The 17,877-nt window shown below is 38.1% G+C and overlaps 1 protein-coding gene across 1 annotated transcript in view; it reads left to right on the forward strand.

Moving 5' to 3' along the window:
* The window catches only part of COPS4 (COP9 signalosome subunit 4), a 38,563-nt gene extending 25,672 nt beyond the window's left edge, over window positions 1–12,891 (forward strand). The window contains exons 7-10 of the mRNA XM_052641855.1: window positions 592–762; window positions 4,538–4,653; window positions 6,273–6,357; window positions 12,376–12,891. Coding sequence (XP_052497815.1) covers window positions 592–762; window positions 4,538–4,653; window positions 6,273–6,357; window positions 12,376–12,509 — 506 coding nt within the window. The 3' untranslated portion in view covers window positions 12,510–12,891. The remainder of the gene's footprint in view (window positions 1–591; window positions 763–4,537; window positions 4,654–6,272; window positions 6,358–12,375) is intronic.
* Window positions 12,892–17,877: the final 4,986 nt, after the last annotated feature.

The raw sequence follows: 17,877 nt of genomic DNA on the forward strand, positions 1-17,877 counted from the left end.
AGAGCAGCAAAAAATTTGAGCCCCTCTACTTATTTATATTGTTTCCAGCTGGTGTCAAACAAGGTGATGTTCTACATTGTTTCAGCTCTCCTACTATGAACAAATGTCCTTTTTTTGTGGTCTATTTGATACTCTTCACATTTTCACACATTTGTTGATGGTTTTGCTGTTTTTAAATGGTCCCCAAGCATAGTGTCATAGTATTATATTGTGTTCTCAAGTGTGGCAAGTCTGTGATGTGTCTTATGGAGAATATACGTGTGGTAAGTTAGGTAAGTTCTTTCACGTGAGTTTATAGTGTAAGCCATAAATTAAGGTGCCTTTAAACAAACACACAAGACAAGATTACATGTTGACCAGCTGACAAAAATGCTGTGTCCAGGAGCTCATAGGAACCTAATCCTGTGTCAACCGTAGGAGCAGCAGTTGAGCATTCACTAATTCAGTGGTGGCAGAGACTTTATAGGACATAGCTACTACAAATGATGAGGATCAACTGTATATTTTAGTAGGCAAAAATTGGGTCCTAAGAAAGATTGTTTTTCACTGAAAGAAGAGTGAGAATATTTGATGCTCACTTGTTTCCCTTAGGACAGCAGCGTTCTCGGATGCTAGCTACGCTTTTTAAGGATGAAAGGTGCCAGCAGCTTGCTGCTTATGGGATCCTAGAGAAAATGTACCTAGATAGGATCATCAGAGGAAATCAACTTCAAGAATTTGCTGCCATGCTGATGCCTCACCAGAAAGCAACTACAGCTGATGGTAATGACTACTTCTTATAAGTATGTGGTAGTGAACATTCAGGTCACACTAGTGGAACATATTTTAAATTTGGAGAGTCTTGATATCTTCCTGTAATATTTTTATCTAATGCTTGATAAAAAATGAATATTGACTGAAGATGAATATCATACATGGATATGAGTTTGAAATATAAGGGTAGACCTATTGGAAAGCATTTTTTGGAATATTTTTTGGAAACTGAAAAGGCAGAAGAATTACAGGCTAGGCTTATAGCACCTGATTTTTTTAAAACTCAAACCATTTGGTAAGTACCTTAATGAATTTTAAACATCAGTTTGTAACAGAGCATAATTACCCAGTCCTGTTTTAGATAGAGCAAAATTTGGCACAGTAGCTTGTGCAAGCTTGTTAAGGGGTAAGTGTTTCTAATAAGAATAGAACTTGGTGTTGTGTTTCCTACTATTTGCTTAAGTCAGACTATCTTTGCTGGGAAAGATTTTTTAATAGATGCTTGTTCATAACATCAATAATTTTATGTATGTTCCTCTATAGAGATTTTAAGGTAGCTTATAACAGTAGCACACATGACTAAAAATACAGATGTAGATCACTAGAAATATGGAAAAGGTCAAGACAGACATGCAGATCTGTCAAACTCCATTGCCTTGGACTCACTGTCATCCCATATTGAAGAGAATCTAGCTGTATACAATTATTTATATAAGATTTGGCAAAAAGGTATATATACCTCACCAGTCACTGCCCTAGATCCCAGATTTACTGAAGCAATTATATTGACCTATTGAATTTCTTTTAATTGTACATTAAGAAACAAATAATTATCTTTCTGTCTAAAGGAGATAATTTATTCTATAAAATATTCTTTATGAAGATAGTGAGAAAAATTCCATTTCAGTCTTAGGATTAGTTGTAATTTTCCAAGCACTTGATTTAATTTAAATAATGTGAGTTGATAAACTGATTGATTTTCTTAATTTGATAGGCTGCTAGAAAGTTTAAAAAATTAAACTTGTAGCCCACCTGTAATGGGTGTGTTTTGACCATTGCTATTCTTCTTTTTCTAATTTTAAGATTTCTTGTCTCCTGTGTATTCTGAGCAACTTTAATAAATTCTTTTGCAGGAAGTTATCTGATAAAAGCTAAATAAATAAGAAAAAGTTTCCAGAACTGATATAGTTAAACTTCAGATTTGACTTTGTGCTTTCTGGCCAGAGAAAGAAAAAATAAAATCAGATTACTCTTCTAAAATGAGGGATTCTAACTAGGATCTCTGAGAATGCAAATGATTTTCAAATTTCTCACAGGAGACTGTGTATATAGGACAGGTATTTTGTCTTCTTCTTCCATTTTAGCCTTTGTTACTTTATTTATTTTTCGTGACCATCTTTGTTTATTGTCATTACAACCCCTAGGCTAGCACTCTTGAGACATAGTGTTGTTGTTATTCTTAAAATTCAGCGGTTTTAGCATATTCCCAGGGTTTTACAGTGTTACTGCTAAGCTGTTTTCTGCTCTGTAGATTTGCCTGTTCTGATCATTTCATATAAATGGAACCATACAGTGTAATCTGTTGTGACTGGCTTCTTTCACTTGCCTTGATGTTTCCACGGTTCATCTGTGTTGTTGTGTACATCAGTACTTCATTCGCTTTTATTGCCAGATAACATTGTGTTACCTCATTTTATTTCATCAGTTGATGGACAGTTAGTTTCTGTTGTGAACATTCATGTGAAAGTTTTTGTATGGACATAGGTTTTTTATCTTTTTAATTTTTGATTCTCTTGGATATATATCTAGGAGTGGAATTACTGGGTCATATGGTAGCTAATGTCTGTACAAAAACTCTTACATGAATGTTCACAACAGCATTAAACACCCTAAATGTCCATCAGCTGATAAAGAGGTATGCTGCAGTCCATGGGGTCATAAAGAGTTGGACATGACTGGGCACCTGAATAGCAATAGCAGCATGGTAACTATGTTTATTCTTTTGAGGAGCTACCAGACTGTTTTCCAAAATGACTGCGGCAGTTTACCTTCCTGTGTGTGAGGGTTCCATTTTCTCCATGTTTTCTCCCACAGTTGTTATTATCTGTCTTTTTGATTGTCTTCATACCCACTAGTCATCCTAGTGGGTATGAAGTATGGTATCTTGTTATGGTTTTGACTTGCATTTCCCTGAGGGCTTAATGATGTTGAACCACCTTTTCATATGCTTATTGACCACTTTTAAATTGGGTTATTTGGTTTTTTTATTATTAAATTGTGTGAATTCTTATATATTCTAGATGTTATCATTGCCAGATAAATATCTTCTCCCTTTGTATGTGTTGTTTCTTCACTGTTGATGGTATCTTTTGAAACCCAAAAGTTATTAATTAATTTTTATGAAATCCAATTTATGTTTTTTCTTTTGTTGTTTGTACTTTAAGTGTTGTATCTAAAAGGCTGTTGCCTAATCATAAAAAGTTGCTCTGTTTTCTTCTATAAGTTTTATAATTGCAGCACTTATATTTAGGTCTTTGATTAATGTTAAATTAATTTTTGTATGTGGTGTGAAGTAGGGGTCCAACTTTACTTTGCCTGTGAATATTCAGCAGCACCATTTGTTGGACTCTTATTTCCCCACTGAATTACCTTGGCATCTTTGGTGGCAATCAGTTGACTGTAAATGTGAGTTTATTTCTGGACTCTAAATTCTATTCCGTTATTCTATATGTCTGTCTTCACACCAGAATTCCCCAGTCTTGATTACTGTGTCTCAGTAGTAAAATCAGAAAAACAGAAATTTTGAGCCTTTCAGCTTTGTTCTTTTTCAGAATTGTTTTGGCTCCTCTGGGTCCTTTGAGTTTCCATGTGAATTTTAAGATGAGTTTGTCAATCTCTGTGAAGAAGCCAGATGGGATTTTGTTAGGGAGCCTGTAGATTAATTTGGGGAGTTAACAATATTAAATCTTCCATATTTTCCTATTTATTTAGGTCTTTATATTGGAAAGTGGCTAAGAGAGTCAATCTTAAAAGTCCTCATCACAAGAAAAAAATTATGACTTGAGGTGATGACGCTAGTTAACTAAACTGGTGATGATCATTTCACAGTATATACATATATCAACTCACTGTGTTATATACCTTAAATGAATACAATGTTACATGTTAATTATATCTCAATAAAAGGGAAAAAAAGAATTGGGTGAGCCCAACAGTCTAACACTTTCAGGATGGGGCCTTAGGTCCAGAACTCTGTCAGGCCCTGTTTTATCTTTCTTAGGGGAAGATCCTATGCCTGATATCTCACGAAGGGATCTTGCCATCCAAACACTTCTCACATTTGCCTCAGGACAGTGCTTGTGCAGTGCCCAGAGAAATAGAGACATTCCCATTGCTCTGTATGTTTTGACTTATCAAGCTGTAAGCATGATTGCATGAGTGTTTTGGGGCTGCTTGCTGATGAAATCTGTGCTTATAGCAAGAGAAGAGAAGGCAATGAAGCTGCTAACTAGTCCAAGGAAGCAAAAGCCCAAATCCAGAGGACTAAATCTGTTCAGCTAATAAGTAGCTACTTGCCAGTCATCTTCTAAATGTTATTTTTATTTAATTGTATGATTCCAAATGTACCAATTAGGGTATCTTGGTTGCTTTTAAAATGTTGATAAGAATAAAGACAATGATTATGAATTATTACATGTCTGGAAATTTTTTTTTAAAAAAAAGATGTGTTTTTTAAGAGTGTAAACCTAGTTTCAAAATTATAACTTTCTTATTTATATTTAAGGTTCTAGCATCTTGGACAGAGCTGTTATTGAACACAATTTATTGTCTGCAAGCAAATTATATAATAATATTACTTTTGAAGAACTTGGAGCCCTTTTAGAGATTCCTGCAGCTAAGGTATTTTCTTATTTCCAATACATAAAAAGGAAGTTAAGAGACTAAATCATTGATATAAAGAGAAAATAAAATACATACAGTTGGACCTCAATAACTGTGGATGAAAAATTTGTGGATATGGAGGGGGCCAGCTCTATTCATTGTACTACTCCATTTTATGTAAGGGTCTGGAGCCTCAGTGGATTTTGGTAGCCAGGGCCCTCATGGAACCAACCCCCCAGGGCTGATATTGAGGGATGACTGTAATCGGTAAATATTGTATACATTGTATGTATACAATAAAAACAAAAATAAAAAGCCTCAGATAAATGGAAGTAAATTATTTGAGTGTTAAAATAGTACTATAATGGAATTAATTGTCTTTGGTTTTGGATTTTTTTTTAAGTTGTAATTCATGGTAAAGTGACCTAGAATGGAAATCTTAAAGGGGTTCCAGGTTATGATTCCCATTTTGTAAGAATATCTTTGTTTCGTATCTGTTCAAATCCACTTCAAAGTGGTTTCTGATTTTTAACTACCATTTGCCTCAGTTCTTTTTCCTGCCCTTTAATGACTATGGTAAGCTATTTTATATAAGCTATTTTCTTGTAACTTCTGTGGTTGATTTAACTTAAGAAGTTGGCTGCATTATTAGGGAGTTGATTTCATTCTTAGTCATGATTTGGTTGGCTATGTATAAATTCCAGAAAAGTGCCAGTATTATTTAGAGGGTATTTCAGGTGTCATCTACAAAACATTCTCTTAATTTTAGATAAAGCAAGCAATCAACCTTACTTTTACTAACTTGTAGACCTTAAAGTCATGCAGTTATGGTCACGTCTCCTTTTATCTGTTAGAAAATACTGAATTAAAATTTCACTAACACAGTTCCTTTACATGTATGCATTTCATACACAGTGGAGGCAGTGGAACCATTTTGGAACCAAAGCTTTAGTTCCCATCAATAGATGCTTGCTTCTTAGGCTTTGAGGCATGACTTCCTTGCTGAGACTGCTAGTCACAGTCTGTTCCGGAGTGAATTAGGGTTGATTCTGAACATGATCAGAATTACTATGACTATTACAACCCAGTTTCCTTAACAGACAGTAAACATGAAGTATGTCTTTAGGAATCAGAGGACTTTCTGCTCCCCTTTAATTGTCTTTTAAGTCCTTTCATTTCCCTGTTAAATTTGAACACTCTTCTTCCTTTCAGTTTTTCCTTCAAAAAAACTACTGTCTTAAATAGTTTTGGGGGTGATAATGTGAAAACTGAACTGAAATAGAAGAAGAAAAGCTAGGGATTTTTTTGAGGTGTGGATCCCAGAGAGAAGAAAAATTGTGAGTTTGATTTTGAGCAGAGAGGAAAAATTGCTAAGAGGGCTAGGTGCTTGTTCAAAATGTTACAAGAGAAACAGATCCCAGTTAGCATAAAAGAATAGATTGTACCCAGAAAGAATTGGGGAATTAAATAGGCAGATTTACAAGATTTGCTCTTGTAACAAACGGTAGATGAACACATACATAAGGCCTAGTGATGGTCAGCTAACCCAAAAGCTTTCAGTTCTGTTGATGAGCATGTGTGAATAACTCGATATGATAATTAAAATGTCTAAGAGTTTTGTTTTTTTTTTTAAACAGGCAGAAAAGATAGCATCACAAATGATCACAGAAGGACGTATGAATGGATTTATTGATCAGATTGATGGGATAGTTCATTTTGAAAGTAAGAAGTTTTGCTTGGTTATAGCATGATGAAATGACAGTATTGTGTATTTGTGATTAAAACATGCTGAGTGAGCAATTGCCAAGCATTTTCCTTTGACGCAGAATCTTACTACTGGAATGAACTTATTTGCTAGAGAAATTGTTGTTGTTGTTCAGTCACTCAGTCGGGTCCGACTCTTTGTGACCCCATGGACTGCAGCATGCCAGGCTTCCCATCCTTCACTATGAGCAGGAGCTTGCTCAAACTCATGTCCATCGAGTTGGTGATGCCATCCAACCATCTCATTCTCTATCATCCCCTTCTCCTGCCTTCAGTCTTTCCCAGCATCAGGGTCTTTTCCAGTGAGTCAGTTCTTCACATCAGGTGGCCAAAGTATTGGAGCTTTTCTTTAGGATTGACTAGTTCGGTCTCCTTGCAGTCCAAACGCAAGGAGGAAAAATTGAAACTGGGATTGCTGTATTCATTCATTTACTCACCAAACATTTATTGACTATACCATGTAATGGGTGTGTAGAAAGGACAGTTGCATTTCCTATTCAACAGCTCACTAAACTGATGGAGGCAGACAGGTAAGTAGATCTCGTTTGTCTTAATGCCTCCTCAGCCCCTCTTGCCACCTCACTTGTGCCCTGGACCTTACTGTACCAGAACCATTCTGCTTGGACAGTTGTGACTTGAAATACCCGACTCTGGCCATGGCCTTTCCCCAGCCTTTCTAGTGGTCTCTCTCGGGTACGTCTGCTTTACCTCTTCCTTGACCGTGCTGGAGCCTTCCGTCTGTGACTTTCACTTTCCTCCTGTCATCCTAGCCCTTTAAAATTCTTTTACTTTATTATTTTAAAAAGTTGTTTGTATTTGGCTGTGCCTCGTTGTGGCATGCAGGATCTTTTTTTTTTTTTAAGTTGCAGCATATGAACTCTTTAGTTACGGCATGTGGGATCTAGTTCCCTGACCAGGGATTGAACCCGGGTCCCCTGCATTGGGAGTACAGAGTCTTAACCACGGGACCTCCAGGGACGTCTCCCTTTTTAAAGTTTTGCCATTCTTCCTATCCAGCTTAGAGTTCATGGTTCATCATTTCAGTTACTCTTTCACAGAGGCCCCAGACCACTTGCCTACTAACTTTGTTCCTGCTGTCCAGCAGGTCTTCACCTTGAATGACCCCATCCTTTGGCTTTTCCAGGCCTGTCCTTGAGTAGCTAAACTAGGGTTGCTGGAGAAGAGTCAAGAGTCCCAGATTGATTGATACCACTGCAAATCCAGGGTCCTGGGTTCTCGACACTGCCTGGGATTCTTCGTACATTTCTCTAGCCCACTCTTCTTCCCTACTCTGCTGTGACTGGTTCTGATTTCAGTTTCCTAAATCTCCGACTTTTGTCCTCCTTCACCCAGGAGAAAACTGCATTTCCTATTCATAGAGAGAAGAAAGAAAAGCTATTCATATGAAATTATCTTAACTTCTTTATCAGATTTATAAACTTCTAAATGTTAAATATAGACTGGATTTTGTCTTTTTCTTCTTTCATATTATACTGGAGATGATTTCCATCTCTCTTTCTAGTTCTTCCACTTGGGATCCCTTCTCTGAACTCTGCCAACTCCCTACCCCCAACAGAAATCTTTTTAAAGAACTTGAGCTTAGCGATTATTTTGTCCATTTTCATCCTTTTCCCCCCTCCTTTGTTGGCTTCTTTCTATCAATATTTAAACATACTCGGGTCTCTTCTGTTTTAGTAAAAATCCGTTTATTTTTCAGGCTTCATCTTGGCTTTGCATCATATCGCATAGGGTTGACCACTTACTCCTTTTTGATTGCCCCCCACCCCCTTGACTTCTGTCCATCTCCTTCACCATGTTCTCCTGCTTCTCCGCCTTTTTCTCCAGGTGTTCTTCCCAGCCATCTCTGTAGACTCTGTAGTGCTTTACATTTAAATATTGGGGCTGCTTAGGACTTACTCCTTGGCCTTTTCTTCTTGTCTGCTGAGTTACCGTAGTAACCTGGTACCCTCTCATCTACTCCTATTGATCCATCTCTATGCAGACAATACTTAGATTTCTAGTGTAAGTCTCCCTTCTGAATCCCAGACTCAGCGGCTCTAATTGACAAATAGGTGTTTCCCACCTGACTGCTTCGTGGGCATCTCAGAAGGAACATATCTAAAACCACACTGACCATTTCCCCTCCCTGCCTGCCTCTCAGAACAACCAACCAGCTATCCAGAACTAGAGTGTTCACCTTCTCCAGCACCCTTATCCTTGACCCCTTCTTTTCTTTGCTGCCCAGAATCCTTTCAACTTTCTGTCTTATGTGTATCTAGAATCCACATACTTTTCTTCGTTTGTTCCTGTGACCACTCTATTCTAAGCTCCTGTACCCTCTTTTGGGTTTAAGAAATAGCCTCTTAAGTTTTTTCTCATGTCTGCAATTGCTTCTTTCTAGTCCCATTGCCCTGCTATAGCCAGAGTGATCATGATCTTTGAAAAATGCAAACAGGCAGAAAAAAGAAATAAAAACCAAATGATTCAGTGTTACTCTATTCCATTACATGCTGGTTGGATGGTTTCCCCATTGCTTGTAGAGTAAAATTCTGCAGTTTCCAAAAGATCGTGCATGACCCTTTATGAATTTCTCTTTCCAGTCCAGCCCACAGGTCTTTTTGTTTTCTCCATCACTGTAAGTTCCTTCCCATATCAGACATTCCAGAATAGCCATCCCTCCACAGCTAGCCTCTCCAGTCATCTTCTATTTGTCCCCATGTCTTAGTTTCAACAGCGTTAATCAATAATGATTTTCCTGACTCCTCAGTTTAGGAGTAGCTCTTAAGTTATATGTTCTTGTCACCCTGAATTTCTTGCTAGCATTAATCATAATTATTTCCATTTCTGTAGCTCTTTGTCTAAATGCCTGTTTCTGTTACCAAGCTCAGCTTCCTAGTGATCAATATTAAGTGTTTCTTGTTCTCCATGGTATGTCCAACATCTTTTCCAATGCCCTGCCTATTTTAAGTGGGAAATAAATAATTATTGAATTAACAAATACAGTATATGATGAATAGTATAGCAGAGGGGTCACCAAGTAAAAGAACAATTTAAATTAATGTCTGCCAACTTGATAGAATATGGAATATTTTCCTTTCTAATTTTCTTAGAGTAAAAAAATTACAATGGTAAATCTGCTCTTATTAAGAAGCAGTTAATAATACAACAGTGACTAAAGGAAGAGTCTGTAATATCTTTTCACTTTCTCTTGCATTTCTCTAACCCCGCCTGTCTGGCACAACTAATATCAGTCTGAAATCTTGTCTGTCTTTCTACATGCTTATATAGATAAGCAAAAAAAGGTGGGGACTTTAAAAAATGGCATCCTACCTTAAAGTACATAGTATTCTACAAAGTGTTTGTTTTTTTAAGTTAATGTACCATGAACATATTTTCAAGTCACTAGATATAAAATCTAATTTATTTGTTTTAATAGTTGTGTGGTTATTTCATGGAGTTCAACTATTCACCTGTTGCTAGACATTCAGGTGGTTTCCTTGTGCAAATCTTTAAATCCTGGGACACTTAGTTCTCTAGAACGAAGTCTCAGAAGTTGCATACTTTGATGTTTCAGAGGATATATGTATTTTGATTAATAGCTACTATCAGTTTGTTTTCCAGAAAGCTGTAGCCATTTACACTTCCACCAACATGAGAGAATGGAGCTTTAACAATTGGATATTCTTTTTATTTTCATCTTTTGCCAGTTGTTGGGGGGAAATACTGCATTATTGTCTTACTGTACATTTCCCTGGCACTGGTGAAGTTTAAATCTTTCATGTATTGGTCATTAGCATTTTCTCGTCTGTGAATTGTTATTTTTTCTTACATATTTCCTGCCTTTCTTCTCCATACCTTTCCTATATCAGTGTTACAGATACTTTTCTCATTCTATCAGTTGTGTTTCTGTTAGGCAATGTGTACCATAAACCCTAACCCCAGACACATTTAAAAGTTTTTTTTGCAGCCAAATATGTCCATTTTTAATTTTATGACTTTTGTGTTTTCTGTATTGAGTAAGAAAGTCTCCTTCATTTTGGGGTTAAATTAATATTTAAAGTTTCTTTAACATTTTATTTATTGTTTTATATTTACAAATTCAGTCTGTAGTTCATTTTTGTGTATAATTTTAAGTCATAGTCTAGCTGTTTTTTTTTAAAGATAGATTGCCAATTATATGAGTATCATTTATTAAATAAAGCATCCTTTCTGATCTTTGAAGTGTATTAGGTTTCACGTGGTGCTAGTTGTAAAGAACCCGACTGCCAGTGCAGGAAATGTAAGAGACGTGGGTTTGATCCCTGGGTCAGGAAGATCCCGTGGAGCAGGGCAAGGCAACCTTCTCCAGTATTCTTGCCTGGAGAATCCCATGGGCAGAGGAGCCTGGCGGGCTGCAGTCCGTAGAGTTGCAAAGAGTCGGACACAACTGAAGCGACTTAGCACGCACACACGTTTCACAAATTAGTTTGGATCTCTTTCTGTTCCATGGATCTGTAACAATATTGCGTAATTTATAAGAGAGTTTGCTGTTGATAGAGCAGACCCTGTCCCTCCACTACTATTTTTCAATTGAGTCGAGATTCATATCTGTGAGATTAATCATTCCGTATCATTTAGTATGTTTCCAGTGTTGTACAGCCACCATCTCTGCCTGGTTCCAGAATAGTTTTATCTTCTCAAAAAGAAGCCCCATGCCCCTTAAGCACTTACTCCTCATACCTCTCTCTCTCCAGCCCCTGGCAGCTAATTTCTGTTGTTTCTATGGATTTACCTGTTGTGGATATTTGATATGAATGAAACCATACAATATGTGACCTTTCAGCTTCTTTCACGTAATGTAGTGTTTTCAAGTTTCACTCATGTTATAACATGTAGTCAGTACTTCATTCCTTTCTAAGGCTGAATAATACTTAGTTGTGTAGATATACTATAATCCTTCCCCTATTTTTAATTTTCAAAATTATCTTGGCTATTCTCAAACATCAGTTTTTCCATATTAACTTCAGTAATTTTATCTTGTTCAGGAAGCAAAACAGAGAAAGGGGGGATTGTCTTGGAAATTTCTTTAAATTTATGTATTAATAGAAAAGGACTGATATTTTTAAGATATTACATCTTTCCAGCTAGAAATGTGGTTTGTATCTACTCAAGTTATTTTATGTCCGTTAGTCAGATTTTATAGTTTTTTTTCCCATCATTAATTCTGTGCCCAAATTTATAAATGTTGATGCTGTTTTGGATGGAGCTGCTCCCTCCCTAGTGTTTCATTTCTAACTGCAGATTGCTGTGCAGAGAAAAGCCTGCTAGATCATGAGGTTTTTTGTTTGGAGTTTAAATATTAAAATATTCTTTAGAGTCCAGTAGAGACAGCGTGGAGTAGGTAAATAGGCTTACTTTCCCCAGTAGGTGGCAGTGTCTTATGAAGGTATAAAGTGAAAGAAAGTGAAAGTCGCTCAGTCCTGTCGAACTCTTTGTGACCCCACAGACTATACACTCCATGGAATTCTCTAGGTCAGAATACTGGAGTGGGTAGCCTTTCCCTTCTCCAGGGGATCTTCCCAATCCAAGGATCCAACCCAGGTCTCCTGCGTTGCAGGCAGATTTTTTACCAACTGAGCCACCAGGGAAGCCCAAGAATCCTGGAGTGGGTAGCCTGTCCCTCTTCCAGGGGATCTTAAGGTATAAACTGAGTGAGAAAAGCACTTCAGTGCTTTAACTTCAGTGAAGTCATCTTCCTGCTGTGGCTGAGGTGGTTTGATTGGGTATATTTTGTATATTTTTGTTTTGTTTTATATTCTGTGCCAGTGACTGGAGTACTTTTCTTAACTGTTTGCTTTATTAGCTTAATTTTATCAGCCAAGAGTTTCGTATTAAACTTTTAAAAATCAGTGTTTCTGTATTTTGTCTTCTAACTCACATTCACTATGGTTGCAAAGGAGTAACTTCCGCTTTGTACGTTATTCCTTTTTTCTCTAGCACGAGAAGCCCTGCCAACGTGGGACAAACAGATCCAGTCACTGTGTTTCCAAGTGAATAACCTGTTGGAGAAAATTAGCCAGACAGCACCAGAATGGACAGCTCAAGCCATGGAGGCCCAGATGGCTCAGTGACTCCTTGCAGGCCGTCTGTGCACACTACACCTTTCCCATGTTGTACGGATTCATTTCACTATCTCTCAGAAACATTTGCATCATGACCTTACATAGTTCAATCCCTTTTATGCTGGATTCTATTTAAAGAAGACATTATTAGAGCAGGAAGTACAAGCATTTAAAAAATATGTAGTTCCCATTTATTCAGGGTCTCTGTGTATCAAGCTAACTCAGATGTTTTGAAAGCTTTTTCTTTAAACAGAGTAAGTGACATATCTGTGGCTAAGGAGTTTGGGATTTGTGATAACTTTGTAGTCATGTGAAAATAAGTGCTTTGTGCCTCTCCACAGGTGGTTATTCTAATAAATGGAGAAGTGAGCCAAATAAAAGTAGTACTTTTGTTTTTAATTAGTGAATAGTCTTTTGTTCCTTTTCCCTTTCGCTTCTGCAGACAATTATTTGTCCCGTATGCAAGAAATGAAAAGATAAGCCAAAAAGCCTCTTCCCTAGGTATTCACAGTCACAGAGCCAAGAGTCAGCACCTGAAATACTTGTACCAAGTCTGAGAGCACACAGTGGGGAATTTTTTATTTAGCAGAGAAGGATCAGCAAAGACTCCTCAGAATCATTCCAGCCTCCCTTCATAGAGAACATGGGGAAGGACTTTTAAAAAGGAGTCTGTAGGCAACTACCAGTTTCAACTCAAACATGTAAGGAGCTCAAGTAGTCACTCCATCCTCACAGCAAGAGAAGGCTTAACAGGTGGAAAAAAATCAATTCCTTTTCTTAGGTCCACCAGAGAATTGAGGTCACAGGGCAGACCACCACTCCCAAAACTGGAAAAATAAACAGAGCCACAGTAAAGGTCCGCTTACCAGGAGCAGACCAGCTTGGGCCAGTAACTGGTGAATAGCGAAATGGTAACTTTGAGAAATTACTGGAGGCTAACTATGGACTAGGGCTTCTGTGGAGGCTCAGTGGTAAAGAATGCCTGCAATGCGGGAGATGTGCGTTAGATCCCTGCTTTGGGAAGATCCCCTGAAGAGGGAAATGGCAACCCACTCCAGTATTCTTGCCTGGGAAATCCCATGGACAGAGGAGTCTGGTGGGCTGCAGCCCATGGGGTTGAAATAAAAGCAATAAGTTTGGATTGGCAGGACAGTTAAAACCCCCTGGCACTCCAGGAAGTTCTCATGATTAAGATGAGGGATCCCCTTGTGTTTCAGGGGAGGAGAAAGTGACTATTTTGAAATACTTCCAGATCATTTTCCATGACAAAGGCCTGCCCTCTGAAGGAAATTACTCTACCAAGGCCTTATCTGACCTGGGGAAAAGCCAGCTGGATATTTGCAGTCCCTGTTAGCCTACTTGTGACACGACTTAGCAACTAAACAACAATTTTTTTTTTAGACAACATGTCAAGAGTTGACTCGTTGGAAAAGACTCTGATGCTGGGAGGGATTGGGGGCAGGAGGAAAAGAGGACAACAGGATGAGATGGCTGGATGGCATCACTGACTCAATGGACGTGAGTCTGAGTGAACTCTGGGAGTTGGTGATGGACAGGGAGGCTGGCGTGCTGCGATTCATGGGGTCGCAAAGAGTCGGACACAACTGAGCGACTGAACTGAAACTGAAGGTGTCAAGGACAGATGGGTAGTGTAATCAGAGTGAAATTTCAGAACTATAAAATTTTAGAAGTATATATAATTGATACACTAAGAAAAGATGGGGGAAAATGGAATCAATATTTTTAATCAACAACAAAAAATGTGAGGCAAAAACTTATGAAACTGCAAGGAGAAATGGATGAATCCACTATACTTGAAAACTTCACCACCATTCTGTCAGCCGTGGACAGATTGAGCAGGCAGAAAGTTACTAAGTACATATTTGAACTCAACAGCACCATCAATCAACTGGATCTAATATGATATTTCTAAACTACATCCAACGATAGTACACTCAAGCTCACATAGAACATTCACCAGAGTAGACCATATCCTGGGTCATAAACACACCTTAACAAGTTAAAAAAAATAGAAATCATAAAATGTATGCTCTCTGACCACAATGAAAACTGAAAATAAACATAGCTGGAAATTTACCTAAAACTTGGAGATTAAACAACATACTTCTAAATAACATGCAGATTAAAGAAGAAATCTCAAGAAGAATTTGAAAATATTTTGAACTAAATGAAAATACAACTTATCAAAATTTGTGGGATGCAGTGCATGTATTAGGAAAGAAGAAAGATCTAAAATCAGTAAGCTTCCACAAGAGGAAACTAGAAAAAAAGAAAATTAAATCCAAAGTAAGCAGAAGGGATGAAATAATAAAAATCAGAGTAGAGTGTAAATCACTGAATCTTGAAAACAGGAAGTTAATAGAAAATCAATGAAATCAAAGCCTGTTTCTTTGAAAAAATGAATAAAATGATTGACTCTAGCCAGACTAAGATAAAAAGAGAAGACAAAAATTACTAATATCAGAAATAAAGGGGTCATCACTACAGATCCTATGAAGATTAGAGGAATAATTAAGGACAATTATAAATAGCTCTATGCTGATAAATTTGATAACTTAGATGATATGGACCAATTCTATGAGCGATATCTACCAATTCTCACAAGAAATAATCTGAATAGGCCTATAACTATTAAATTTTTTAAATCAATAATTAATAACCTTCCATAACAGAAAGCACTGAGCCTAGATGAGTTCACTAGTGAATTTTATCAAACATTTAAGGAAGAAATCATACCAATTCTCTACAATCGCAGAAAATAGAAGCATGAGAACACTTCTTCATTTATTTTTTTTTTTTAAGGCAAGCATCATCCTTCCACCAAAGCCAGATAAAGATATTACAAGAAAGGAAAAGTGCAGTTCTGTATCTATCATGAACATAGATGCAAAAATTCTTAACAAAATATTAGTGAGTCAAATCCAGCAATACATAAAAAGAATTATATGCCATGGCCAAGTGGGATTTATTCCAGATGTATAAACTGTTCAACATTAAAAAATCAATTAATGTACTTCATCACATCCATAAGCTATAGAAGAAAAGTTCTTTGATCATACCAGTAAGTACAGAAAAAGCATTTTTATAAAACCCAACACCTATTCATGATAAATTTCAACAAGCTAGGAATACAGAGGAATTTCCTCAATTTAAAAAAGAATATGTACAAAAGGAATGATGCTAAAGCTGAAACTCCAGGACAGTACTTTGGCCACCTCATGCGAAGAGTTGACTCATTGGAAAAGACTCTGATGCTGGGAGGGATTGGGAGCAGGAAGAGAAGGGGATGACAGAGGATGAGATGGCTGGATGGCATCACTGACTCGATGGACGTGAGTCTGAGTGAACTCCAGTAGTTGGTGATGGACAGGGAGGCCTGGCATGCTGCGATTCATGGGGTTGCAGAGCCGGACATGACTGAGCGACTGCACTGAACTGATGTAAAAAAACCCTATAACTAAGATCATAATGGTGAGAAACTAGATTGCTATATTCTTTTCCCTAAGATCAGGAATAAGGCAAAGCTGTCCACTCTCACCACTCCAATTTTTTTGGCCATGGCCAGGGGCTTGTGGAATCCCTCACCAGTAATTGAACCTGCACCCTTGGCACCGAAAGTACAGAGTCCTAACTACTGGACTACCAGGGAATTCCCTCACCACTCTTATTGGACATTGTATTATAAGTCCTGGGTGATGCCGTAAGACCAGAAAAGAAAGTTAGCCTTCAAATACAGATTGGCTGCAGATAGTGACTGCAGCCATGAAATTAAAGACGTTTGCTCCTTGCAAGAAAAGCTATGACCAACCCAGACAGCATATTAAAAAATGGAGATGTTACTTTGCTGACAAAGGTCCGTATAGTCAAAGCTATGGTTTTTCCAGTAGTCATGTATGGATGTGAGATTTGGACCATAAAGAAAGTTCTGAAGAATTAATGCTTTTGAACTGTGGTGTTGGAGAAAACTCTTGAGAGTCTTTTGGACTGCAAGGAGATCAAACCAGTCAATCCTAAAGGAAATCAGTCCTGAATATTCATTGGAAGGACTGATGCTGAAGCTGAAACTCCAATACTTTAACCACCTGATGCATAGAAGTGACTCCTTGGAAAAGACCCTGATGCTGGGAAAGATTGAAGGCAGGAGGAGAAGGGGATGACAGAGGATGAGATGGTTGGATGGCATCACCAACTCAATGGACATGGGTTTGAGCAAGTTCTGGGAGTTGGTGATGGACAAGGAAGCTTGGTGTGCTGCAGTCTATGGGGTCACAAAGAGTGGACATGACTGAGCGACTGAGCTGAACTGGGAAGGAAGAAATAAAACTATCTCTGTTCACAGTTGACATGATTATCTATGGAGAAAATCTCAAGGAACCAGAAGAAAAAATTCTTGCAACTAATAAGCAGTTATAGCAAAGTTGCAGGATATGAGGTTAGTATACAAAAGTCAGTTGCTTTCAGGACTTCCCTGGTGGTCCAGTGGTTACAAATCTGCCTTCCAATGCAGGGTTGCAGGTTTGATTCCTGGTCCAGGAACTAAGAACCCGTGTGTTGTAGGGCAACTGAGCCCACATGCTGCAACTACTGAGCCCGGTGCCACAAATGGAGAAGCCTCCACAGTGCAACGATAGATCCTGTGTGCCGCAGTGAAGATCCCAAGCGCTGCAACCAAGACCCAGCACAACCGGATAGATATATTTTAAAAAGTCAATAGATATATTTTAAACATCGAGCATTTGGAATTGGAAATTTGAAATAAGTATGTGTGTTTGAAGTAGGGAAAACAGGAAATTTGGAGAGGGAAAACATGATGGTGGTGGTGGAATAGGCTAAAGAGGTAGATTGAGGCTACGTCGTGAAGGATCAGGGAAATTTTTTTAGGATTTTTAGGATGTTTACAATTTTTTCATGGCAAGCAGTGTATAGGATGGACTGGGGAGAAAGCAATGGGAGCTGGAGTTATTAGAGGCCAAGAAACTAATTCAGGAGCTATAAACATGATTCTCAAAAGATGTAATACGGGCTTGGACTACATTCTTGGCAGTGGAGACAAAGAGGAGCTGCTGCTACTGCTGCTAAGTCACTTCAGTTGTGTCCAACTCTGTGCGACCCCATAGATGGTAGCCCACCAGGCTCCCCCATCCCTGGGATTCTCAAGGCAAGAACACTGGAGTGCGTTGCCATTTCCTTCTCCAATGCATGAAAGTGAAAGGTGAAAGTGAAGTCGCTCAGTTGTGCCCAACTCTTAGCGACCCCATGGACTGCAGCCTACCAGGCTCCTCCATCCATGGGATTTTCCAGGCAAGAGTACTGGAGTGGGGTGCCATTGCCTTCTCCGACAAAGAGGAGAGGACAG

The sequence above is a fragment of the Budorcas taxicolor genome, chromosome 6, assembly GCF_023091745.1.
Source record: "Budorcas taxicolor isolate Tak-1 chromosome 6, Takin1.1, whole genome shotgun sequence".
Lineage (NCBI taxonomy): Eukaryota > Metazoa > Chordata > Mammalia > Artiodactyla > Bovidae > Budorcas > Budorcas taxicolor.